The sequence below is a fragment of the Pristiophorus japonicus genome, chromosome 1, assembly GCF_044704955.1.
Source record: "Pristiophorus japonicus isolate sPriJap1 chromosome 1, sPriJap1.hap1, whole genome shotgun sequence".
Taxonomy (NCBI): Eukaryota; Metazoa; Chordata; class Chondrichthyes; family Pristiophoridae; genus Pristiophorus; species Pristiophorus japonicus.
The window spans coordinates 193,946,124-193,973,303 of NC_091977.1; the positions used below are offsets into that span (position 1 = coordinate 193,946,124).

The following is a 27,180-nucleotide window of genomic DNA, read 5'->3' on the forward strand; positions in this document are numbered from 1 at the left end:
TCCACCTCTACATGTCCACACCAATACTGGGCGACAAAGTGTGCGTTCAGCCGCGAGTGCCTTAACATTGCAAGTACTTTCATGCCATGAGCATCGCTGACACCAGAGATGAGTGTAACCTTACAATGCGGTGGCACTGGATCTGCATCAATGTGTGTGGTTGCACGGTGGTGGTCACCCACCAATACCAACGCACGCTCCTCCAGCCTGGTCAATTCGACCACCTTGTCTGGGCCCCCTCCGGTCGCTTGGTTGCATTTTTTTTCTGCACAAAGAAACGTTGCAGCCTTTAGCCTCTTTGTTGATGCCCCCCCCCCCCCCCCCCCCCACACACACACACATCTAGTGCACAACCTTTTTGGCCTTGGATAGGAGGGGGCGAATAAATTTGTACTCACTTTAGTTGCCACCAGCAAACCGTTCCAACATTTGCGGCATTGGTCCCCATCCCGCTCCACGTTGCCCATTGCAGTCACCATCTCACTGATCTCCATCCACATTTGTCGGTATTGGGCTGGTGGAGGCTTGCCACGACCATCCCGGCTGAGGTTGTTGTATCTGCGCCCCACCTCTGTCACTAGCTACTCCAATTCCTGTTCATTGAACCACGAAGCTCTGGACCTGGTTTCTGGCCACTCATCCTCAATGGTGAGAGGAATGGCTGCTGAAGAGTTTGTGGGTTTAAATTTCTCACATTGCCCCCTCTGCAACTCAGACTGCCCCCTCTCCAATGTCACCTCTCTGCTCTCCAGGCTCCAACTCTCTCCTCTCCCCTCTCACACTCACAGGTGCAATAAAGTGGTCTGCTTTTATGCACATGCGCAGTCCACCAATCAGGCTCCAACGGCTATGAAATGACGTCACGTCGGCAGAAGAAAACTACAATTAAAAAAATATTCAAAGTCTCACACATGCGCAGTGGAGGCCATCCGAAGATCCCCGAATGGAGAGGCCTCCAACTGACGCACAATAGTGATGCCGGCCGGACACTCCCGCTCCCGTCCACCGACTGCCGCCCACACAACGGAGCCGAAAGTGGCCCCCTACGGGACCCTGCAGCAGTGGGCAGCAAAAATGTAGCTCCCGCCCGGGGACCGCCAAAAAATGGGCGGCGATCAAATTTGGCCCCAAGATCTTTCAATCTTGGATTCCGAGAGAGTGCGCAGAAAGAAGCTGTACTTCTCATTCATTTTCATTGTTCTATTTTCTTCAGGATTTTTTTCTCCCCCTGTGTATTATCTGTATGTATGAGCCTTTTGTTTTTTTTTAAAGAGTTTTACATTCTTGCTTTTAGAACATTTTAGTTTAAAAAAAAATCTATGATCACTTTTTGTTTAGATTGTTTTGCAATTTTTGTTGTGTTGGTGTTTCCCTTTGTCCTCATCATTTTTCTTTCTATTCGTTGTTATTACATTACTTTTGTTGTTGTGCTTTCCATAATTTAAATTTTACTCTTATTTTCAAATATTATTGCTGAGTCGATGTCTTGGCAAGGAGTATCTTGATTGGTCTTTACAACTAGTAATTATGTCTAGGAGTCTTATTTGAATTTATTTTTAGTCATTTTTAATTTCATAGTGGAAATAAGACAAATTAAACATGTGATATTCATTTTGAAAATTAAATTTTATCTCTGCAATTTAAATTGTCTTTTGTGCAAATATTTAATCTGTGAGCTATGGCACTTAATTTTCTTAACAGACAGTGACACACAAGCACGGCAGTGAATTATTGCAGTAATGACTTCTGAGACCCGATTAAAGAAAGTATCATTTGTGTTTTTAATTTAAGAGTGTGAAATTCCATTCTTTTCTCCTCTGACCCCCTTGATCTCGCTGGGGAATACAAACCTTGCAATAGGAAGGGAAGGGTAGGCGAAAGGGCCAGCTGCTCTCAGACCTCTGTTTTAGACTAGGAATTCCAAACAGTTTCTGATTTTGGTGTAGTTACCAGAGGGTGACAGTGCAGAAATTAGTCAAACATTATTTCACTCAGGACTCTTATATGGCACCAAGGAGAAATTTTCATCCATGGTCCTAGAAGTCATCTAAGTTCTGGGTAGGAAAATCGAGTTTTGAGGTAACAAAATCATGAATGAGAAAGGTTTGCAACTCAGCTCGGAGAGAAAGAGACTGCACATGATCAGGTTGATCTTGAGCATCCAGGATGGTCAGTGAGATTGGGGGTTAAAGTGTGTTTCTGACAGGGGCTGACTGTGTGGCTTTTGTCTTGTCAGCATTGGCTTCTCTAAGACAGCCCAGCATCAGCTAGTCATGAAAATGTAAATACGGGTTATACCAGATACCAGGGCTTAAAGAGTTAAATTATGAAGCCAGATTCCATACACCTGGTTTATATTCCCTTTCAAGTTTAGAAGGTTGAGGGGTGATATAACTTGAGGTTTTTAAAATCATAAAGATATGCAATAGGGCAGATATATAGAAACATAGAAAATAGGTGCAGGAGCAGGCCATTCAGCCCTTCTAGCCTGCACCGCCATTCAATGAGTTCATGGCTGAACATGAAACTTCAGTACCGCCTTCCTGCTTTCTCGCCATACCCCTTGATCCCCCGAGTAGTAAGGACTACATCTAACTCCCTTTTGAATATATTTAGTGAATTGGCCCCAACCACTTTCTGTGGTAGAGAATTCCACAGGTTCACCACTCTCTGGGTGAAGAAGTCTCTCCTCATCTCGGTCCTAAATGGCTTACCCCTTATCCTTAGACTGTGACCCCTGGTTCTGGACTTCCCCAACATTGGGAACATTCTTCCTGCATTTAACCTGTCTAAACCTGTCAGGATTTTAAACGTTTCTATGAGGTATCTGTATCTTCTGGTGGGGGCTGCAGAACAAATGGGCATAACCTTAAAATTAGAGCTATGCCAACTCGGAGTGAAATGAGGAAGCACTTTTTCACACAAAGGGTAGTGAAAATCTGGAACTCTTTCCCTGGAAAGATGCTGGTTCAATTGAAATTTTCAAGACTGAGATCGATAGATTTTTTTTTAGTTATTGGTACCAAGGGGAAAGTGCAAAGGTGGGTAAATGGAGTTAAGGTACAGATCAGCTATGATCTAATGCAGAGGAGTGGGCTAAATATGACCCGTGGGCTGCATCCGACCCACCAGTTCATTCTATCCAGCCCACTGGAGCTCGAACTGCACATTCATCTGAGTCTTGCGAGGGGGAACCTGAGGAGAACTCATTAAGGGTTACTGCAGCCTGGGAGTAGGCTGCGGTCCTGAAGCCGGGCAATTAAAAAAAAATTAAGCTGCCGGGACTGCTGCTATATATCTGCTGCAGATCTGGTTCCTTTTGTGTCTGAGCCGACCAAATGTTTTTTTTTGTTCCAGGATGTGGGCGTTGCTGGCAAGACCAGCATTTATTGCCCATCTTTAATTGCCCTTGAGAAGGTGGTGGTGAGCCGCCTTCCTGAGCCGCTACAGTCCGGCTAGTTAAGGTACTCCCACAGTGCTGTTAGGGAGGGAGTTTCAGGATTTTGACCCAGTGACGATGAAGGAATGGCGATATATTTCCAAGTCAGATGGTGTGTAACTTGGAGGGGAACTTGCGGGTGATGGTGTTTCCATGTGCATGCTGCCCTTGCCCCTCTAGGTGGTAGAGGTCGCGGGTTTGGGAGGTGCTGCCGAAGAAACCTTGGTGAGTTGCTGCAATGCATCTTATAGATGGTACACACTGCAGCCACGGTACGTCCGTGATGGAGGGAGTGAACGTTTAAGGTGGTGGATGGGGCGCCAATCAAGTGGGCTGCTTTGTCCTGGATGGTGTTGAGCTTCTTGAGTGTTGTTGGAGCTGCACTCATCCAGGCAAGTGGAGAGTATTCCATCACACTCCTGATTTGTACTTTGTAGATGGTGGAACATAATAACATGACATAAGAAATAGGAGCAGGAGTAGGCCATTTGGCCCCTCAAGCCTGCTCCGCCATTTACTAAGATCATGGCTGGCCTGAAAGGATTGGAAAGGCTTTGGGGAGTCAGAAGGTGAGACCTAGTCTCTGACCTGCTCTTGTTGCCACAGTATTTATGTGGCTTTTTCTGTTATTTTTCTGATCAGTGGTGACCCTCCAGGATGTTGATGGGGGGATTCGGCGATTGTAATGCCGTTGAATGTCAAGGGGAGGTGGTTAGACTCTCGCTTGTGGAGGTTATCATTGTCTGCCACTTGTGTGGCGCAAATGTTATTTGATACTTATCAGCCTAAGCCTGAATGTGGTCCAGGTGTTGCTGCATGCGGGAATGGACTGCTTCATTTTTTGAGGAGTTGCGAATGGTACTGAGCACTCAACAATCATCAGCAAACATTCCCACTTCTGATCTTATGATGGGGGGAAGCAGCTGAAGATGGTTGGGTCTAGGACACTGCCCTGAGGAACTCATGCAGTGATGTCCTGGGGCTGAGATGATTGACCTCCAATCACCACAACCATCTTCCTTTGTGTTAGGTATGACTCTAGCCAGTGGAGAGTTTTCCCCCTATTTCCCATTAACTTCACTTTTACTAGGGCTCCTTGATGTCACACTGACAAATGCTGCCTTGATGTCAAGGGCTGTCACTCTAACCTCACCTCTGGAATTTAACTCTTTTGTCCATGTTTGAACCAAGGCTGTAAGGAGGTCTGGAGTTAAGTTGTCCTGGTGGAACTGGAACAGCTTGACTAGAGGCACTTCAAGTTCCGGAGCACAAGTTTTCAGCACGACAGCCGGGATGTTGTTGGGGCCCATAGCCTTTGCTGTATCCAGTGCGCTCAGCTGTTTCTTGATACCATGTGAAGTGAATCGAATTGGCTGAAGACTGATTTCTGTGATGGTGGGGACCTCAGGAGGAGGCCGATATGAATCATCCACTCGGCACTTCTGGCTGCAGATGGTTGCAAACACTTCAGCCTTGTATTGTGCACTTGCGTGCTGGGCTCCACCATCACTGAGATGAGAATATTCACAGAGCCTCCTCCTCCTCCCATTAGTTGTTTAATTGTCCACCACCATTCACGACTGAATGTGGCAGGACTGCAGAGCTTTGATCTGATCCATTGATTGTGGGATTGCTTAGCTCTGTCTATAGCATGGTGCTTTCATTGTTTAACATGCATGTAGTTCTGTGTTGCAACTTCCCCAGGTTGACACCTCATTTTTAGGTATACCTGGCGCTGCTCCTGGCATGCTCTTCTACAATCCTCATTGAACCAGGGTTGGTCCCCTGGCTTGATGGTAATGGTAGACTGAGGGATATGCCGGGCCATGAGGTTACAGATTGTGGTGGACTACAATTCTGCTGCTGATGATGGCCCACAGCGCCTCATGGATGCCCAGTTTTGAGCTGCTAGATCTGTTCTGAATCTATCCCATTTAGCACAGTGGTAATGCCACATAACATGATGGAGAGTGTCCTCAGTGTGAAAATGGGACTTCGTCTCCACAGGGACCGTGTGGTGGTCACTGCTCCTAATGCTGACATGAACAGATGCATCTGCGACCGATAGATTGGTGAGGACAAGTAGGTTTATCCCTCATGTTGGTTCTCTCACCACCTGCCGCAGCTCTGTCCTTCAGGATTCAGCCAGCTCGATCAGTAGTGGTGCTGCTGAGCCACTCTTTGTCTGCGGCTCTCTCCCACTCTGGCTCTATGCACCACTTTTCTAAATCCTGCCAAATCAGCCGCTCATCGCTGGCTGATGGGGGTGCTGCTGTGCGCACTGAACGTTCCGCCTCTGTCGAGTCATGGCTGCTCATCTCGACAACTCTTAGTTTTACTGAAGAATGAGACCAGCACTGCATCTTTCCTGTCCCGGAATTTACTCCACTCTGAGCCCTGAACTCACCCCACACTCTCCGAGTTGATCACCTCATATTCTCCGACCCCTGAATTCACCCCACACTCCGAACCCTGAACAAACCCCACCCTGAACCCTGACAACTTTTAGAATGTTAATGATGGTCTCAGTGTTGTGGGAGGGACAGCAGCCAGACTAAAGGGATTCAAATAGCGATCTGTGTCAGGTGGGAACAGTTGCCTAACATGAAGCATGTGTTCAACAGCTGTTTATAAGTGTCTTTCTTTAAAGCCTAAAGCCCACCTGGAATATCTTGTGCTGATGGAGCAGGAGGGGATAGCTTGGCCGCGATTCTCCCTACCTCGGTGCATCTGTGACAGGCGATATCGGTGGTGAGTCCCAGCCTCGCTTCTGACCCAGACCCGCTGTGTAGAATGATTTTATCCTGATAGGACTTTTTAAGCCCACTTAGCGCATTCGCCGGCCAATTGAAGGAAGCGGGGCTGATGATGTAATTTGATGACATGTCAATATCGGTTCCTTAAAGGGACCATGCACAAATTTAGTTTAACAGTGGTGCTGTCAATGTTCTACAGCATAGAGGTGCAGAGCTGCACCCAGACTCTCCCATGACTCCCTCCAGATGAGTATGGAGGGAGTCATAGCATGCAGGGGGGTTCTTTTCCCTTCCAGTGGGTGGAAGAGACCTCCCCAGGAGGCCAACACAGTCTGGTTGTACATTGCACAGGAGGACGCAAACAGCGATCTGGTCAGAAGGACTAGGCTGCACTGGTGCAAACCTTCCAATGATCTCAGTAGATCACGAAACATTTGTACAAAGCCACACTCAATCTCATCCTGCTGTGCCACTCTTCACATCCCCATCACTCTGCCTTCCCTACCCTACTCCTGCACATCCTTACTCACACCAAGTTACCTTGCACCTCCACCCATCTCTCTATCTACATTATCGCTTCCCCATCTCACTAGCCACCCTTCACACTCACCCTCATCCTAGTGCAACCATACCAGCTAACAACACACAAGGGTAGGCACTTGGCTGTTTTATGCAATGTTCATGCAAAGTTTATATTAATGTGCCGTCAAACATTGAACCTTTTATTTTCAACACGTTGCGTTCTTGGACAGATTTGTCTGCATCTTTGGAAGTGGCTTAGTGAGTTGCAGTGAATGGTGAGACATAACGGTACCCCCCGCAATGGTGTGAAAAGAATGGCTTGAGCACTGTAGGGATGCTTTATGGTGTTGGTGTGGAATGGTGCCAACCTGACACATCATGTGGCAGCCAGGGTGTACAGCATCAACTGAAGTAAATCTGACCATGGTGGGGCCATCCCTGGAGTCCCGGGCAGCGATATGGTCAGGTGTTAATGCCCTGTATCCTGTGCAGCATCAGTTGATTTCGGAGAAGGTTGTTGGTGCTGCTGGTGTGCCTGGTGCTGTTGGTGTTGGTGTTGGGGCTGATTGTGGTGGAATTCTGAGGACCAAGGTGAGATAGTTTCAAGGGTACAGATGCTGATGTAATAGATGGCAGGTGAACTTGAGATGACAGAAGCGATCTGTCAGTGGTGAGAGATGTTGTTCCAATGAGGTGACACTGGATGGAGCATTTACTTCAAACAATTGCAAGCTGTATAAAGCTCAGTCTGTGTTTCAAATGCAGTAAGCAACAGCTTCTGAGCTTGGAAAGTGGAAAGCTGTGAGATAAGAGCTTTAATAGCACATTTGCAGCTGTCAAGCAATGAAATTATTCCATGGCCATTCAACTCCCGACCTACTTACCTGACATGATCTCCGAGCAGCGTGGACTCCGTGGACGACCTGGTAAACTCTGAAGGTGAGCTCAAAATCGATCTTAATGGTCTTTTAACAAGGTCATAATGATCTGAATTGCCTCCCCCGCCGCTGCATGTCGGGGTCTGCTCAGAGTTCACAGACCCGACATTTGGGAAAGATGCGGGGTCCTGACCCGCAATAAAATAAAAACACTTTCCCACCTGACCCACCACCGATCGCGCACGCTGACACCCCCGCAAATTTCTTGAGTTTCCCTACTGTCTCTCAGCTAATCATCAGGATACAGTCTGTGCTCCTTGTCGTCTGTATCCTATGTTTTGAGGTCCAGATGCTGTATAACACTAGGCCTTAACTGCTGTTTTCTTTTCCACAATAGTAAAGTAACTATTCATTTTTTGGAGAAATGCACTTGTCAAATTGAATTATAGCAAAATTTAAAGGAGTGGATAAGTTTTGAGTTCTGCTACATTATCCTCCCTCCCTGCACTTCTCCAGAGAAATATAACTTCAATTTTTATTCAATAGTAGCAGGTCTTGTCAGGTACTGGTCAGGGGGAACGCCCCCTCTGATTGGGAAAATATTGAAATTTCTCTGCCCAAGTGCAAAGCTCAGGAGCTGAGGGAAATGGGGATGGAACATTCAGTTCAAACTTTCTTCCAATACTTCTGTCTTGTATTCACAGCAAAACAAAAACAGTTTCCATAAGCAGACAGTGATTGGAAATCTGTGCTCTTATATTGAGTTGCATATCAAGGATTAATTATAGTATACTGGAGATCACATGGGATGCCCACCAAATTCCCCCGTTCCTTTGGAAATGCAGGCTAATGCTTACAGACTAAAACTTATAGAATGATTTACAGGTTGAATAATATAGATGCAGTAAGAGAACAGCACATAAACATTCTATAGAATCAGTCCAGAAGTGGTTAAAGTACCTATTTAGAATGTATTTCTTGCACAGTTTAATAGAAATGAGATTTTTGGATGAGCCAATCTTAGAAACAGAGAAATTTACAGCGCAGAAGGAGGCCATTTCAGCCCGTTATGTCCGCACCGGCCGACAAAGAGTCACACAGCCCTCGGTCAGCAGCTCTGAAGATTACATATGAACCTATGAACAATGAACAGCGGCAGAAAGGTAAAGAGCATCCTGCCCAACCAGTCCGCCCACACAACTGCGATACACCATGCATCGCAACATTTTACACTCTATCCTAACCGGAGCCATGCGATCTCCTGGGAGAGACAAAAAACAGATAAAAACCCAGGCCAATTGGGGGAAAAAAATCTGGGAAAATTCCTCTCCGACCCATTCAGGTGATCGAAACTAATCCAGGTGATCGAAACTAGTCCAGGAGATCGCTCTGGCCATGTTCAATTCCCTGCAGTACTTACCATCGCATCTGCGCCAGCCAACAAGAGGTTATCCAGTCTAATCCCACTTACCAGCTCTAGGTCTGTAACCCTGCAGGTTATGACACTTCAAGTGCCCATCCAAGCACCTTTTAAATGTGGTGAGGATTTCTGCCTCTACCACCCTTCCAGGCAGTGAGTTCCAGACCCCCACAACCCCCTGCGTGAAGAAGCTTCCCCTCAAATCCCCTCTAAACCTTACACCAACCACTTTAAAACTATGCCCTCTCGTAATTGACCTCTCCACCAAGGGAAATAGACCCTTGCTATCCACTATATCCAGGCCCCTCAAAATTTTATACACCTCAATGAGGTCTCCTCTCAGCCTCCTCTGTTCCAAGGAGAACAAACCCAGCCTATCCAATCTGTCCTCAAAGCTAAGATTCTTCATTCCAGGCAGCATCCTCGTAAATCTCCTCTGCACCCTCTCCAGTGCAATCACATCCTTCTTATAATACGGTGTTCAGAACTGCACAGTATTCCAGCTGTGGCCTAACCAGAATATTATGCAATTTAAACATAACCTCCCTGCTCTTATATTCTATGCCTCGGTCAATAAAGGCAAGCATTCCGTATGCCTTCTTAACCACCTTATCCATCTGGCCTGCTACTATCAGGGATCTGTGGACAAGCACTCAAAGGTCCCTTTGTTTATCTAGACTTCGAAGTGGCCTACCGTTTAATGGGCCCAAATTTCCCCAGCCGCCTACAGCGGCGTAGTTAGCCATGGTACGCCGACTCTGTGGGGCAAAAAACGCGCCAAAAATGTACCTCCTACTTTGGCCGCTCCTTCGTTCTGTTCCAGTGGCGTGGCGCTGCAGGGCCTGTGGGGGAGGGGGGGGGGGTGAAGTTTTGGCTGCGCTCACTCAGCGTAGCCGGCGGAGCTTGGGCCCAGCATCTCCTTGAGTGCCGGCAGGGGGACGCATGTCCGTTTCAGCATACGTGCATGCGCAATGGAGCAGGAAGCTTGGCAATTGGCCAATTAAAGGGAGAGCGTCCTTAGTGCCTCAGCATCATTGGCAATGGACCATATATAAAGGTAAGTTGTGAATAGTGATTTTTGGGTGGCTGAGGGAGTGGAAAGGAGTGCTGCATAGGTGGAAGAAAGGTGAGAACTGTTATTTTTCAAGATTGTAAGTCCAATACATCAATGACGCAAGAGCATGCAACAAGAACAAAGAATTTCCTCCATGAGGAAGTGGAGAAACTAGTCACTGTCATTGAGGACAAATGGCTGGAGCTGGATATCAGTAAGAGTGGTCCACAGAAGTTCCACCCAAAGAAATGAGAAGACGATGAAACCTAGTTGCAGAAGAATACTCCGCTGGGGTGACTACCGCAAGATCTGGAAGCCAGTGCAAAAAGAAATGGCAGGACGTTGTTCAAGTAGTGAGTGTAAGTAATATCTTAATCTTTAAATGGAATTGCAATTGTAAATGTGAGCATCTGTATATGTCCCACCCATCAGAAGCGCACCATGTGCGAAAAGTTATATTTTCATCTTTGCAGAAGAAATTGGCCCACAATAAAAGGGAAAGACTTAGAACAGGAGTAGGGCCGCCAAATCTGCACCAACTATCACCCCTGGAACAGAGGGTTCCTGCCTTCCTGAGTCGCACCTGCAGGAAAAGAATCAGCTCTACACAAGCTGGACCCACACGCGAGGGTGAGGGTGAGTCACTAAAATGTATCGTCGCCCTTCAAATCAACCTGCCGACTGGCCTGCTACGCGTCAGACTACTCATACCACCCATCCTGCCCCTCCTGTGCTGCCAACTATTTGACTGTTCTGTTGTCTTTTGCAGAAGAAGAAGATAATCTTGAACATCCTGAAGATCCACCAGAAGATCCAGATATGTGCGCTCCAGACCGTGGCGGGGGAGGGGTCCATGGAAATGTGTTCACGGGACAATGCTGATCGCGATATGGATCAGTCCATAGTACAGGGCATCACACTGCCAGAAACCTCCATGAGCTCCGCGGCGATATTCCATGGTTTCACACCTTTCGAGGTTGCGGGTTCCAGTGGCGGTGGTGAAATGCATGTTGGAACACCCAGTGCTCCACCATCCCAGCCTGCGCCACACACTGGAGGGGTGCCACTAGGCAGACCCACGGCAAGGGGAAGGAGAAGCCGACCTGTCTCTCCTGGGATGCAGCCTTCATCAGATGTTAATCAGGTTATGTCATTGGGTGAGGAGACCAATGACCTTACAAGATCACTTGTGGCGACCGTCAGTGGGTGCGTGATGAGGTGGCGACACTGTCGGGAGAAGTATCAGCACTGAGACGGGAAGTGAGGGCGGGCATTGCAGAGGGCATGTAAACGATGGCAGATGCCATGAGGTAGCTAGCTGCTGCAATAAGGGCTCAAAGGCCGAATACTCAAAGGCCGAATACACCAGCCACCGGTGAGACCCAAGCCGGGCTTCCAATCCCCCCCACCTCCATCACTGACCCTATGAGGAAGTGCACTTACCCCGAGATGTGGGCGAGAGATGGGTGCAGCCTTTCTTTGCTGTTGTTCTTGTTGTGGAAGTGCATTGTAAACTTTCCAATAAAAGATTTTTTGCATTATAACTGAATCATGTTCCATTATCACCACACATTTAGGAACAACTGTGGAAAAAAAACATCCCTCACCCCTATCGTCATGCGTGCCTGCTGCCCCTAGCCCTGGTGGGAGGGCTAGCCGGTGCGTTCTGCAGTCGGCAAGGCAGGACTGCTCTATTTTCAGCAGCTGATTTATCTTTCATTTATTTTTGATAATGTTGTGAAGATGTTGTGCTGATGCTGTGAAGGTGTTTCGTGCTTTCGAATCCTCTAACTCATCTTCCCGCCCACCTATCTCTGGCTACCTACCTGATTTCTTAAATGTAGGTAAGGTTTTTCTGTGTCTACAAAAGTGGCCACATACACTGGCCTAAGTTAATTTGGAATAACTTTTAGCTGGCCATATTTGCTTCTATGGTGTAAGTGGCTGGTCACGCCCCCTTTTGGAGAAAAAAAAACTAAACGAAAATAAAACCTAACTAACTGACTTACACTGGAGCAAGTTAAATGGGGAGATTTGCGATTTTTAAGTTGCTCCAAAAAAAGCTACTTGCTCCAAAAAAAGCGGGGCAACTCCTGGGGAAATTTAAGCCCTATGTGTATACCCTTGCTCTCCCCAAGTGCATTACCTCACACTTCTCCAAATCAAATTCCATTTGCCACTGTTCTGCCCACCTAACCAGTAGATTGATATCCTCTTGCAGTCCATGACTTTCCTCTTCATTATCAACCACACAGCCAATTTTAGTGTCATATGAACATAAGAAATAGGAGCAGGATTAGGCCACCTAGCCCTTCGAGCCTGCTCCACCATTTAATAAGATCATGGCTGATCTGATCATGGACTCAGCTCCACTTCCCTGCCCTCTCTCCATAACCCTTTATTCCCTTATCACTCAAAAATCTGTCTATCACAGTCTTAAATATATTCAATGACCCAGCCTCCTCAGCCCTCTCGGGCAGAGAATTCCATAGATTTACAACCCTCTGATGCAGCGTATTGACTCCAGTTGCTGCTCAAACTCCAAAACGCAGAGTTCGAGTAGTTGAAGCTGGAGACACCTCCTGCACACATGGTTGTCTAGGCCGCATGAAGCATCCAGAACTTCCCACATGCCGCAGGACATGCACTCCACAGGACTGAGCTGCCCTGCCATCCCTCTAATTGGACTTATCTGATTATAAAAGAGGAGAGATACTTACCAGTCAAACAGCCAATCACTTACCTGCCTGGACGAGGGCTGTGAGCTCCTCGCCAGAAGTGAACTCCTCGCCGACCTCTGGGCCTTCTACTCCTCAGACTGACCTCTTCTGTGGAGCTTAGTGATACGATGTTTCATGTGGATGGCATGAATTTCCAGTCTACAAAATGTGGATCTCCAGTCAGAATTGAAGACTTGAAAACGTTTTGCTTTTCGCTGTTTTCAAGTACAGGCCCTGAAGTCTGAGTTTGTTTGATTATCCTTAATCATCCATAATTAAAGACACAATGGTGCAAACTAATGTATGTGATGCTGATGGACAGCTGTTTCCACGTTGTCCCAATCTCTCATGTATGCTACTGTTTTGTCTGTATACAATTTAATTAGTATCCACAGCTGTAGTATCGTGACTAATCTCCAGATCAATCAATCTGGCCTGTTGCTTGTAAACAACCTGACTAGGTCTAACTGGTTACATGAATCAATCTCCACTGCCACAGAAATAATGCAATTCTTTCAGAGATATAGCTGGCAGATGCCATTTTTATATAAGACCTATCCTTATCGTCGGGCATTAAATAAAATATAATATAACACTGAAATTCTTGAGTGTCGGAGTACTGACAGGATTATTTCCATTGAAAATCTGTTCTATGCGTTTTTTCCAAAATGTATATGAAAGCCAGTGTGCCTTCTGCACATGCATTTATCACAGTACACTAATGTTGATATGTTTATTTTACAGCTCATTCTACCCAATGTTAATGTGGTGTTGAAATATTTTGATCTTGGTCTCCCAAATCGAGATAAAACAACTGACCGGGTAACCATTGAGTCTGCGTTGGCAACACAAAAATATGGAGTTGCAGTGAAATGTGCCACCATTACACCAGATGAAGCCCGTATGGAAGGTATATGATTGAGACAAATTTATTTTTAAAATAATAGGTAGCCAGTTGGCTACATAATCAGAATGAATAGTCCAGCAAAGTGTTTGTTGTCAAAATTCAAACAAGTACTTTAATCTTTCTGCTTTCAATACCATAGATTTTTTTTCCTTTTGCATGAAATGGATAAATACCATTCGCGATGACTAATGACGGCGAACTGTCAGCGTACACCATCATTACTGCCCCCACCCCCGAAACTGACCGTAACTTCAGGATTTAGCATAAGTGTAGCTAAACATGGAAATCTTGAAGTTGCGAGATCTTTGTGGGCAGCTTTCTTTGAGGTAGGCAGCGAGTGCCGTCGCTTCACCGCTGACCGCAAATTACGGGTGAAAATTGTGTGTGTGGAAATGTGTGTCCTTGTCTTTCTAAGCACAAGTGTCCTGTTGTGCATGTTTTTACCTTGTGAAGTTTTCTGTGTGTGTGTACTTGCCACGTGAATGCAATAATTAATGCTATAACCAGCCTGTTCATTCTTGCGCAATTGGTTGTCCAAACTTTGTTTGGAAAATCTGTTTGCTAATAAAAGGAGTTGGCATTTATATTCTACAACACCGAGTTCTGTCTCTCTGAACGTAGAATCATAGAATGGTTACAGCACAGAAGGAGGCCATTCGGCTCGTCAAGCCCGTGCCGGCTCTCTGCAAGAGCACTTCAGTTACATAAGAACATAAGAACGTAAGAATTAGGAACAGGAGTAGGCCATCTAGCCCCTCGAGCCTGCTCCGCCATTCAACAAGATCATGGCTGATCTGGCCATGGACTCAGCTCCACTTACCCGCCCGCTCCCCGTAACCCTTAATTCCCTTATTGGTTAAAAAATCTATCTATCTGTGACTTGAATACATTCAATGAGCTAGCCTCAACTGCTTCCTTGGGCAGAGAATTCCACAGATTCACAACCCTCTGGGAGAAGAAATTCCTTCTCAACTCGGTTTTAAATTGGCTCCCCCATATTTTGAGGCTGTGCCCCCTAGTTCTAGTCTCCCCTACCAGTGGAAACAACCTCTCTGCCTCTATCTTGTCTATCCCTTTCATTATTTTAAATGTTTCTATAAGATCACCCCTCATCCTTCTGAAGTCCAACGAGTAAAGACCTAGTCTACTCAATCTATCATCATAAGGTAACCCCCTCATCTCCGAAATCAGCCTAGTGAATCATCTCTGTACCCACTCCAAAGCCAGTATATCCTTCCTTAAGTAAGGTGACCAAAACTGCACGCAGTACTCCAGGTGCAGCCTTACCAATACCCTATACAGTTGCAGCAGGACCTCCCTGCTTTTGTACTCCATCCCTCTCGCAATGAAGGCCAACATTCCATTTGTCTTCCTGATTACCTGTTGCACCTGCAAACTAACTTTTTGGGATTCATGCACAAGGACCCCCAGGTTCCTCTGCATCTCAGCATGTTGTAATTTCTCCCCATTCAAATAATATTCCCTTTTACTGTTTTTTTTCCCAAGGTGGATGACCTCACACTTTCCGACATGTATTCCATCTGCCAAACCTTAGCCCATTTGCTTAACCTATCCAAATCTCTTTGCAGCCTCTCTGTGTCCTCTACACAACCCGCTTTCCCACTAATCTTTGTGTCATCTGCAAATTTTGTTACACTATACTCTGTCCCCTCTTCCAGGTCATCTATGTATATTGTAAACAGTTGTGGTCCCAGCACCGATCCCTGTGGCACACCACTAGCCACCGATTTCCAACCCAAAAAGGACCCATTTATCCCGACTCTCTGCTTTCTGTTAGCCAGCCAATTCTCTATCCATGCTAATACATTTCCTCTGACTCCGCGTACCTCTATCTTCTGCAGTAACCTTTTGTGTGGCACCTTATCGAATGCCTTTTGGAAATCTAAATACACCACATCCATCGGTACACCTCTATCCACCATGCTCGTTATATCCTCAAAGAATTCCAGTAAATTAGTTAAACATGATTTCCCCTTCATGAATCCATGTTACGTCTGCTTGATTGCACTATTCCTATCTAGATGTCCCGCTATTTCTTCCTTAATGATAGTTTCAAGCATTTTCCCCACTACAGATGTTAAACTAACCGGCTTACACTTACCTGCCTTTTGTCTGCCCCCTTTTTTAAACAGAGGCGTTACATTAGCTGCTTTCCAATCCGCTGGTACCTCCCCAGAGTCCAGAGAATTTTGGTAGATTATAACGAATGCATCTGCTATAACTTCCGCCATCTCTTTTAATACCCTGGGATGCATTTCATCAGGACCAGGGGACTTGTCTACCTTGAGTCCCATTAGCCTGACCAGCACTACCCCCCTAGTGATAGTGATTGTCTCAAGGTCCTCCCTTCCCACAATCCTGTGACCAGCAATTTTTGTGTCTTCCACTGTGAAGACCAAAGCAAAATAATTGTTTAAGGTCTCAGCCATTTCCACATTTCCTATTATTAAATCCCCCTTCTCATCTTCTAAGGGACCAACATTTACTTCAGTCGCTCTTTTCCGTTTTATGCTCTAGTCCCACTCCCGTGCCTTTTCCCCATAGCCCTGCAATTTTTTTTCCTTTAGACACTTATCCAATTCTCTTTTGAAAGGCATGATTGAATCTGCCTCCACCACCCTCTTAGGCACTGCATTCCAAATCCTAACCACTCGCTGCATAAAAAAGTTTTCCCTCATGTCGCCTTTGGTTCTTCTGCCAATCTCCATATCTCTGTGTCCTCTGGTTCTCGATCCTTCCATCAATGAGAATAGTATCTCTATATCTACTCTGTCTGCACTCCTCATGATTTTGAATACTTCTATCAAATCTCCTCTCTACTCTAAGGAGAACAACTCCAGCTCCAGATCAAAGATCTACAGATAACAAATAGAGACTAAAAGAATTAAGAGCAGCTGACAAATGTGAAGATAAGATATTAAAAAAATATTTGGTTTGGTTAAGCTGATTGTAATGGGGTTTATCTGTTCTCACAACTCTGCATGAGAATGGAATATCATTTAGATTAGTTAATGGTCCGTAATTTGTGGCCCCTACGAGGTGCGTACGAGGTGCGCACGTTCCCATAGGGGCCGTGTAAGTTGGTTGTATAACCAGCCCGTTCACTCTTGTGCAATTTGCTGTCCAGCTAATTGCTGCATTCATGTAGCAGGTTATCCGGAACTTGTGATCTGTCAGATTGCATGCATTCCCCGGTAAAGAGCCTCCAGTGAATGCCTGTGAAATTCTTACGCCTGGTAAAAGCTGGCGTAAGGCCTGTTTTTACCAGCGTGAGACTTTTAAAGGACAGAAAAATAAATTTATTTCAATAATTTATATGTTATAAATCTGTGAAGTAAGGTAAGTTTATTTTTAGACACTTTAAATTATGTAAATTCATTTTTCAAAAAATTAAATTTTTGTTTTAAATATTTAATTAAATGCAATTGTGAATAATTTTAACTGTTTTTAACATTTATTTTAAGTGTACATGTATTTTTTTGGGTATTCTCATTCATACTTATGGTGATTTTGTATATATGGAATCACCATATGTATGAATGGGGATTTCCCCTTCTTTCATTGGTTGGGCCGGCCCATGTGATCCCAGGGGAGCTTGGGAACCGCATGCGCCCCTGAGATACGTGGGCCTCTACCCGCAGGTACCCTGAGAGGCCCAAGAGTGCAAGTGCGTAGATTTTTTGTGGGGAAGCCTCCGACTGCAATTTCAGGCTCATTCTGTCTGTGTGTGGTGTTTAAATTTAAACTGTCAGCAGAATAAATGACAACTCTCTCCATTTCCCACAGTACATGCTGTGATTAGCACTAGAGCAAATGGATTTTTAAATATTCAGAATCTATTCGTATGTGGTATAATGTGATCAATTTTACTGGGGCACTAAATTGCTTTTAATTTGGGATTCAGTTTTTGATTGGCCACGATGCTGTGAAGACTCCGAATAATTATGATCCCATTTACTAATGACTCTTGCTCTCAACCTGGCCAGTGTACAAAGTGAGCACCAGTCAGTTGGTCTTAAATTGCTGGAAACTGCCTGAAATTGACATTGATCATTGGGAAAAGAATGATAGCAGCTTCACACCGCTTCTTAAAAATGGTTTTAAAATACCTCCTCTTCGATTCTGCGCTATAAAACTAACCTTCGCTGCATCCGCCCATCATGATAGTAATCTTAAATTAAAATCAATATTTTACTAAACTGCCACCTGGTGGTGCTTGTGTGCTTACAGTTAAGTATTGAATGTGAAGCTCTCACTGATCCAGGGGCAGATTATCTGCTTTCTGAGAAATGTTGAGTGTTTCTAATAATGACTGTTCTCCTCACACAGTTTTAGCAGAATGTTTCATCTAGTTTCTTGCAATGCAAATACTGACAAAAACCCAATTGATAATTTTTCAGAATTTGGACTGAAGAAAATGTGGAAAAGCCCAAATGGAACTATCCGAAATATTTTGGGTGGCACAGTTTTTCGTGATCCAATTATTTGCAAGAACATCCCGCGACTTGTTCCCGGTTGGGTGAAGCCAATCACAATAGGACGACATGCGTATGGCGATCAGGTAAGACTGTTGTTTGATGAGATTTACTGCCTTGTTATAAAATTGCTTTTCTGTTGAAGATCAGTTTATGTGCAATGTGTTCTGCTTGTAGCAAAAGCAGCTCAATGCATTCAGCGTTTTGTCCTCGCACTAGTGTAGCCACACTGGTTTTTAGTGCAGAGCAGTTTCATTAGCAAGAGGGTGAAATAATAGCCATAAAACATGGTTGTCAACAAGCCCAAAACACTCGTGCAGCTTTCTGTTCCACCAATGAAGTGGTTTTACTGGCACTCAGCAGAGTTTGCCTACTTCACACCACTGTGTGCCAGTAAAATGGTTATATTAATGGTGAGGAGAGGAGATGGAAGGCTTTGACCAGTAGAGCCACTTAGGCTCAGTTGGTAGCAATCTTGCCTTTTAGTCAAGCCTCACTACAGAGACTTAAGCTCATAATCAAGGCTGCCACTTCAGTGCAGTACTGAGGGAATTCTGTATTCTTGGAGGTGTTCTCTTTTGGATGAGATATTAAACCAAGGCCCTAGCGACCTACTAAAATAGATGTAGAGTAGTGGAGTTTCCCGGTGTGCTGGCCAGCATCGAACCAGCTCCACCAAAAGAGATTAACTGCTAATTCATCTCATTTGTTGTATGTGGGACCTTACTGTGTGCAAATTGGCTATCATATTTGCCTACAGAACAACATTAACTACACTTCAACAGTATTACATTGGCTTTGAAGAACTTTGATATGTCCTAAAGATGTGAAATATGCTGTATAAATGCAACAAATCTCACCATGACAGTTTGAGAATTTGAATTCAGTTTTTTTTTTTAACCTGGAAATTAAAAGCTGGTGTAACTAAAAGTGGCCGTGAAGCTGTTGGATTGTCATAAAAACCCAACTGTTTCACTAATAACCTTTAGGGAAGTCAACCGGCCATCCTTACCCAGTACAGCCAACATCTGGGGGAGACAATAATAAGTCCAATAGGGAATTTAGGAGAAACTTCTTTACCCAGAGAGTGGTTAGAATGTGGAACTCATTACCACAACGAGTAGTTGAGGTGAATAACATAGATGCATTTAAGGGGTAGCTAGATAAACACATGAAGGAGAATGGAATATAAGTATATGTTGATGAAGTTAGATGAAGAGGGGTGGACGGGGGTGTGGAGTATAAACACCTGCATAAGTTCCATATTGGCCTGCTTATGTGCTGTAAATACAATGTAATTTCTATCTTTTATTCTAATGCTGGCAACATATTTTTTGGCCGCAGCAGATTTCTCTTTCACCATTGGCACTGCTTACAGTGGTGGGGAGGTGAAGCCTGAAGCCGCAGTGACAACTTTCTGCATTTATATAGCGCCTTAATGTAGAAAAATACCCCAATGCTCTTCACAGAGGTGTAATCAAAAAGAAATGGATCCCAAGGCAAAGTAAGAGTTATTGGGAGGGGTGACTAAAGGCTTGGTCAAAGAAGTACATTTTAAGAAGGACCTTAAAGGAGGAGAGGAAAGTGAAGAGGGGTTTAGGGAGGGAATTGCACAGCGGGATTTCTTCCAATTGTGGGGTGAAGAGAATAGGGGTTGCACGAAAGGCCAAAGTTAGAGAAATGGAAAGTTTGAGGATATTGTAGGCAATGTAAGTCCCTATAAGCTGCATTTTGTTCTGCTCAGTCTGTTTCTTTTAGTCCCTTTAAATTTCCACGCATGCGCGGTATTTACCATGGAGAAGCCGGTGAGCAGCCTGCGCGGAATCTTTCCCATTACTGTGCAGCCACGCAACCTAGACGGTTGTAGGACTAGTGGAGACCACAGAGAGAGAGGGGTGCAGCCTCCATTTAAAATATGAGGCGATGGGAGACCAGAAGCCACTGTAAGTCAATGAAGGCAGTAGTGATGGATGAGGAAGTTTGGAATGGGATAGGACACAGGCAGCAGAGTTTTAGTGAACTGATGTTTAAGGAGGGTGGATGATGGGAGGCTGGCCAGGAGGGCATTGAAATAGTCATGTCTGGAGGTGACAAAGCCATGGATAACGGTTTCAGCAGCAAATGGACTCAGATAGAGATAGAGGTGGGCAGTGCTACTGGTGCAAACATGTGGTCTTTGTGATGGAATGGATATGGGATTAGAAGCATACAACTAAAAAGGTTGACTTCTGAAAGGTCAAAATCACAAGCAGAAGTTGAAAGTTGGCTCCCACTTTCTAATACCAGATAATACTGATATTCCCAGCATTGTTTAATTTAACACCATCTGCTGCTCTTTACAAGTTTCAGTAAAGGGGTCTTGTATTGTACAAATAATGATGGTTTATTTTAACAAAAATTATCCCACTTTATTCTCATTTAAAAAAGCATGCTACACAATGGGATATACTGGGCGTGTATTTTCCCATTAGTATAGGATTTTCTCTTCAGAAACAAAACTAGTTAATCAGCAGCTCCAGATAATTGCATAGAACTGCACCAATTAGACATAGCAACATTGAATAACTGATGAAACCAAGGACTTGAGAAGGCTAATAAAAAGCAGGAAAATTGAATTAATCTGATTTAGGGACAACGGTCACAGCAGACTTGGGAATCAATTAAGAATCATTAAATTAAAAGATTTTTTTAAACTTTGTGTTTTTTTGTGTGAATCTCAAATCTCTAATGTGTAACAACTACTTACATTCCAGTATCGAGCCATAGATTTTGTCATGGACCAACCGGGTAATTTTAAACTTGTCTTCGTACCCAAGGATGGGAGCAAATCTCTGGAATGGAATGTGTTTGACTTTCCTGGTGGAGGCGTAGGAATGGGAATGTACAATACAGATGAGGTAAGAGACTTCTTTCTGTCTGAATTTAGTTTTACTTAGGTTCGTACATCCTCCGTGGGCACTAATAGTGACCTTTTGTTGAGTATTTGTCAATATTTGTGAACATTTACCAAACTTGCACACTGTAATTTCTTTCCACATCTTACCATTCATGTTCAAATTACTTTCCTTTGGTTTATGTTATTTGTCCTGTGTAGTTTATATCTTTTTTTCTTTGTAATTCACAAGATATATTTTTGCTCTTCAAGGTGATGTCAGCATTGGGAGTGGTACATCTTACCTTTTTTTTCATTTTTCTTTTTGCCAATTATTTCTTGTTGAGGTACAGTATCACAAGTGTCAGTTTCCCTCTGATACTTAACTTAGTTGCTATTATTTCTGAGCCTCAATGATGAGTGTTGGAAGGATAATCGACCATGTTCGAGCCTAATCATCTTGGTCCAGCCTAATCGCGTGCTAACCCTACATCAACACATTCACTCGTGCACTCCCTGACAGCAGGAGTTACTGGACAGCAATCTAGAATGTGAATCCTGAATACATTTCCTCTCCCTGACCCAGAGAAAGAACTTGGCACCTTCGTTATGGCACCTTTCATGACCTTTAGGATGCCCTGAAGCACTTTACAGACAATTGACTACTTTTGAAGTGTAGTAATGTGGCAGACAATTTGTGCACAACAAGGTCCTACAAACAGAAATAGATAAACGACCAGATAATTTGTTTTTAGTGATTTAAGTTGAGGGATAAATATTTGCCAGAATACTGGGGAGAACTCCTCTGCTCTTCTTTGTGTAGAGCTATAGGATCTTTTACATCTACTCGAGATAGTAGATAGGACCTTAGCTTAATGTCTACTCCAAAAAGACGGTACTTCTAGTGTTAGCCTAGATTGTGTGCTCAGGTTTCTGGAGTGGGAATTGAATCCACAATCTTCTGATTTGGAAACAAGAGTGCTCCCACTGAGCCAACCAGACTACATTTGTTGAAGTCAGTTGTGAATTAGATCAACTAGCTCAGCATAGATCAAGAATCCAGCCACAGAACTTCTTATCCTGTATGGCTCAATTGGACAAACACTGAGCCATTGCGAGAGTCAAACACTTATTCTACTTTTTAACACCTAGGGGGAATTTCAACCTCCAAAAGCAGGTGTGTTGAGAGCTGGTGGGGGTAAAATTTTTGGGGGCCGAAATTGCCCCCTTTTTTAAGAGCCGTTACCGTCTCAAAGAAGTGGTAACGGAGCGAAAATGAGTTTCTGCCCAGTTGGGGTGGCCTCCCCGATATTGCCCTCGTGATTTCTTCAGGCAGTGAAGGTGACCGACCCGCTCCCCTGACATACACCCCGCTCCTCTGCGCGGCGATAAAGACGTCATCATAGCGAGCACCACCTGGTCTCCGCCCCAGAAGCGACATTGCCCTGAAATTGTGATGGACCACGTCGGTGCCAGCGACAGGTTTTTCTGTTGCAGTCAAATGTACAATGAAAACCGCCAGCGGTATTTAAAGGCGCGCTGTGGCTCGCACCATTGTTGTTGGCCAAATTTTTAATCTGGGTTGAGGCTTTGAACGTTTTGCCTCTAATTCGGGCTTCAATGATTACTGGGCCTCACTTTGCACAGCCTCCAATACCGAACTTTGCTCCAAGAGCTAGCATTGGCAGAGTAGGCCACTGCTTGCAAATAATGGGCCCAGTCCTGACAGTGGACCGTCTCCTCCACATTGTACACAACAGGGTGGCTCGCAGAAGAGAGCGACACCACCAACTACAGGTGGAGAGGCAGCGGGAGAGGGACCCAGATAGGATGGGACAGCGAAATGGAGATGGCCATATACCTGCACATAGAGAAGGGCATGAAGCGAGGAGGAGGGTCAAGGATGTGGACACCCAGAGCTAGAGGGAGAGGGACATGGAGAGGAGAAGGCAACATCACCAGCAGGCAGATGTGCGGCAACACCAGGATGCAGAGAGTCAGGAGCAGCATGACCAGGAGGCAGAAGGGGATGAGGAAGGGGGCAGAGCAAGATGCAGATACCGACATGGTGACAGAAAGCCCTATGCTACAAGGGTCTTCCGATAACAGTTTTCCTACATCGACCTCAATGATGACCAGTGTCTGCGGAGACTGCAATTCAGAAAAGACGTAGTGACGGAGCTGTGCCATCTCCTGCAGCCAGACCTGGAGCCTCAAACAAGGCTGAGTACAGCTCTATCAGTGGCATCCAAGCTCACCATCGCCCTGAATTTCGACACCACTGGATCTTTCCAAGGAGCCACAGCAGATATCTCCAACCTCTCCCAATATGCCGCACATTACTGCATCCATCAGGCCACAGATGCTCTGTACAAGAGGAGGAGTACGTTTCCTTTCCAATGAACATAGAGAAGCTGTTGGAGTGCTCCAGTGGCTTCTTCAGGACAGTGGCATTCCCCAGGGTTTAGGGCGCCATAGACTGCACCCACGTGGCATTGAGGGTGCCGCAGAACAATCCGGAGATCTTCCGAAACCGCAAGGGATACCACTCATTCAATGTCCAGTTGGTGTGCGACCACAACTGCAAAATCATGGCTGTGATGCCCGGTATCCTGGCCGCAGCCTCGTTGCTTTCATCCTGCGACAGACCGGTGTGCCAGTTTTGTTTCAGCCACCAAATGAAGTTCGCGGCTGGCTCCTAGGATACACTGTGCACCAGGTTCCTGACTCCCCTTCACAACCCCACCGCTGCTGTGCAGGAATCTTACAACTCTTTTGGGGAGGAACAAAATAAACGTTAGATCAAGTGCCCCCCGATCTGGGGGACACTCCAGACACTTAACTGCCCCTTTTTTTTATAAATGTTTTTTTTTTGGTTTTTTTGTTGTTTTTTTGTGGGTTTTTTTGTGATTTTTTTGCGGGGGACATTAAAACCATATATTTTACAAGTGCCCCTATAAAAGGGGAGGGGGACACTAAAAATCCGGCAATTAAAACAAATTAAACTTTAAAACATATAAAATCAAATTAAAATTTGGTTGCCGGGGTAACAATGCACTCCAGTCCCTCCGGCGCTCACCTCTCGCGGAAGGCCGTGAGCGTACCAGTGGACACCGCGTGCTCCATCTCCAAGGACACCCTGGCGCGGATGTACGCGCGGAGCAGGAATCTTACAATGACTCTCATTCAGCCACCAGGTGCATCATTGAACAGACCATCGGAATCATGAAACAGAGGTTCCATTGCCTGGATCCCTCAGGAGGAGTGCTGCAGTACTCGACTGACTGAGTGTCCCTATTCGTCGTTGACTACTGCATGATTCACAACCTGGCAATCATGGGAGCACAGCCACTGGTCGACGCAATAGCAGTAGTACCTGAGGAGGAGGAGGCACAGGGGCAGGGAAGCAGGGGCAGGAGCCGGAGCCGGAGCAGGAGCCGGAGGAGGAGCAGGGACAGCAGGAGGAGCAGGGGGCAGGAGGAAGAGCCGGAGGAGGAGCAGGGGCAGGAGGAGAAGCAGGGGCAGGAGTAGGAGCAGGGGCAGCAGGAGGAGCAGGGGCAGGAGGAGGAGCCGGAGGAGGAGCAGGGGCAGGAGGAGCAGGGGCAGGAGGAGGAGCCGGAGGAGGAGCAGGGGCAGGAGGAGGAGCAGGGGCAGGAGGAGGAGCCGGAGGAGGAACAGGGGTAGGAGGAGGAGCAGGGACAGCAGGAGGAGCAGGGGCAGGAGGAGGAGCCGGAGGAGGAGCAGGGGCAGGAGGAGGAGTAGGGGCAGGAGGAGGAGGAGCCAGAGGAGGAGCAGGGGCAGGAGGAGGAGCAGGGACAGCAGGAGGAATAGGAGCAGGAGGAGGAGGAGCCGGAGGAGGAGCAGGGGCAGGAGGAGGAGGAGCCGGAGGAGTAGCAGGGGCAGGAGGAGGAGGAGCCGGAGGAGGAGCAGGGGCAGGAGGAGGAGCTGGAGGAGGAGGAGCAGGGACAGTAGGAGGAGCAGGGGCAGGAGGAGGAGCAGGGGCAGGAGGAGGAGCCGGAGGAGGAGGAGGAGTAGGGGCAGGAGGAGGAGGAGCCGGAGGAGGAGCAGGGGCAGAAGGAGGAGCAGGGACAGCAGGAGGAGTAGGGGCAGGAGGAGGAGGAGCCAGAGGAGGAGCAGGGGCAGGAGGAGGAGGAGCCGGAGGAGGAGCAGGGGCAGGAGGAGGAGCAGGAGGAGGAGGAGCCGGAGGAGTAGCAGGGGCAGGAGGAGGAGGAGCCGGAGGAGGAGCAGGGGCAGGAGGAGGAGCTGGAGGAGGAGGAGCAGGGGCAGGAGGAGGAGGAGCAGGGGCAGGAGGAGGAGCAGGGGCAGGAGGAGGAGCCGGAGGAGGAGCAGGGGCAGGAGGAGCAGGGGCAGGAGGAGGTTCCTGCACCACACGGAAGGCGGCCTCGCCATCCTGATCCTGCAAGGGATGTCCAGGACCTTCTCATTGCTGCTCGTTTTCACTAAGTTGTTCGCCACTTCCAGCTTCCTCTGTGTACTCCCATGCCCACACCAATGAGCTCTTTCACACATCATTCCCCACACTGAAATGAGACACAGCAACAGATATTAAAGTTTCCAATCAACGTTTATAGAACAATAACGTGCATCAACAACATCAACATTCTCATTCACACTTGCGCATTTCGTTATAGCCCCTTTTACGACGACCGACTCTACAACTACGCCGCAGTGTCTCCCCTGTGGCTGCAGCATGACTGTGGGAAGGCTGATCTCTTTCACCCTCAAACGCTACAGATGTTCTTCTAGGTTGCCCTCGACCCGCTCTGGCCCTGGAAGGGCCAGCTTCAGACTGAGCCGCCTCAGCCTCAGCGCCATCAATCTGGATTGGCTGGGTGCAAGCCATGGCTGGTTGCAATGACAGAGTGGGCAGGGCTGGGATCCAGAATGCTGTCACCCTGAGAAGAGAGCACAGCAGGTTCCTGCTCCAATGACCCAGCGCCACTCCCCCGGGGCAGCACTTCAGCATCCCTACCAATCTGCTGGAGCACAGCTGAGTGGGCTGCTGCGACACTGTGAGATCCCCAGTGGACTGTGGGTGGGCCCAGCAGCGATGGCAGCAGTCAGAGCTCACGTGGCATCAAGCTGAGACTGCATGAGAGCAGACACACTCAATGTCACCATCCACTGACTGTATGACAGCAGTAAGACTCTGTGTGGCCTCTTGCTGAGACTGAGTGACAGCAGTCTGAGCTTCCATACCAGCGGCCATCCTCTCCATTACAGCACTAAGATGTTGGGTTGCTTCCGCTTGTGCTGCAGTAGCAGCTGCCACATCGCCCATGACACACATCGTGAGATCTGAAGCCGCACGGTCTCTCTAGGAGTCCAACATCGTCTGCACACTGGCAATGATGGGTTCCATGATGTGTGCAGAGCTGTCTGCAATGCAGGAGACTCCTCCACATTCCTGACCACTTGCAACAGGCTCTCGGGCACCCTTGCCATTGCCCCTAGCATCTCCGAGTGCATGGCCAGCACCCTTTGTTCGAACACCTCCACATCAAGGTGCTCATCTGAGTCCTGTCCAGCAGAACTCACATGCAAGCTCGCCCTCCGGAGAGCTGGCTCCTGAGGTTCCCTTTGCCCTACACTATGCTGCAACTCGCTAGGTCCCAGTGCATCACCCAGTGCAGACCCATTTTCTAAGCTAAACTGCAAAGAACACGTATTCCCAGTATCTGAGCTTGTGCATAGGAGAGTAAGAAGCAGTGACGCGATGCTTGGAGCTGTCTCTCCCTCGGCATCCTCCTCCCCCCCCACATTTGGTCACTGTTGTCACTTGGCCAAGGGGGTTGAGGCACAGGCTGGTCCTTCTCCAGGGCATCATCTGCAAGCATAAATGGAACAAAAGTGGCGTAAGAGTGAGGGAGGGGGGTGCAGCATACAGCATGCAGCAACCAAGGTGCACACATTGCTGACCATGTTACTGTAGGTGTTTGTGCAAGTTATGGACAGGTGGCATTAAAGGAAGGCCTTGACTTACCACTGCTGCCCCCTGGGCAGACAACCTGTGGCCCCATCAGCTGCAATACCCTTTCCTCCACATTGGTTAGCTGCTACAGTTCAGTCTCTCCACCTTCAGTTCTCTGCTGCTC

The 27,180-nt window shown here is 46.7% G+C and overlaps 1 protein-coding gene across 1 annotated transcript in view; it reads left to right on the plus strand.

The window, feature by feature from the left end:
* Positions 1–27,180, plus strand: part of LOC139239315 (isocitrate dehydrogenase [NADP], mitochondrial-like) — a 112,849-nt gene that overhangs the window by 45,177 nt on the left and 40,492 nt on the right. The window contains exons 3-5 of the mRNA XM_070868020.1: positions 13,534–13,699; positions 18,118–18,278; positions 20,946–21,089. Of these exons, the coding sequence (XP_070724121.1) occupies positions 13,534–13,699; positions 18,118–18,278; positions 20,946–21,089 (471 nt within the window). The remainder of the gene's footprint in view (positions 1–13,533; positions 13,700–18,117; positions 18,279–20,945; positions 21,090–27,180) is intronic.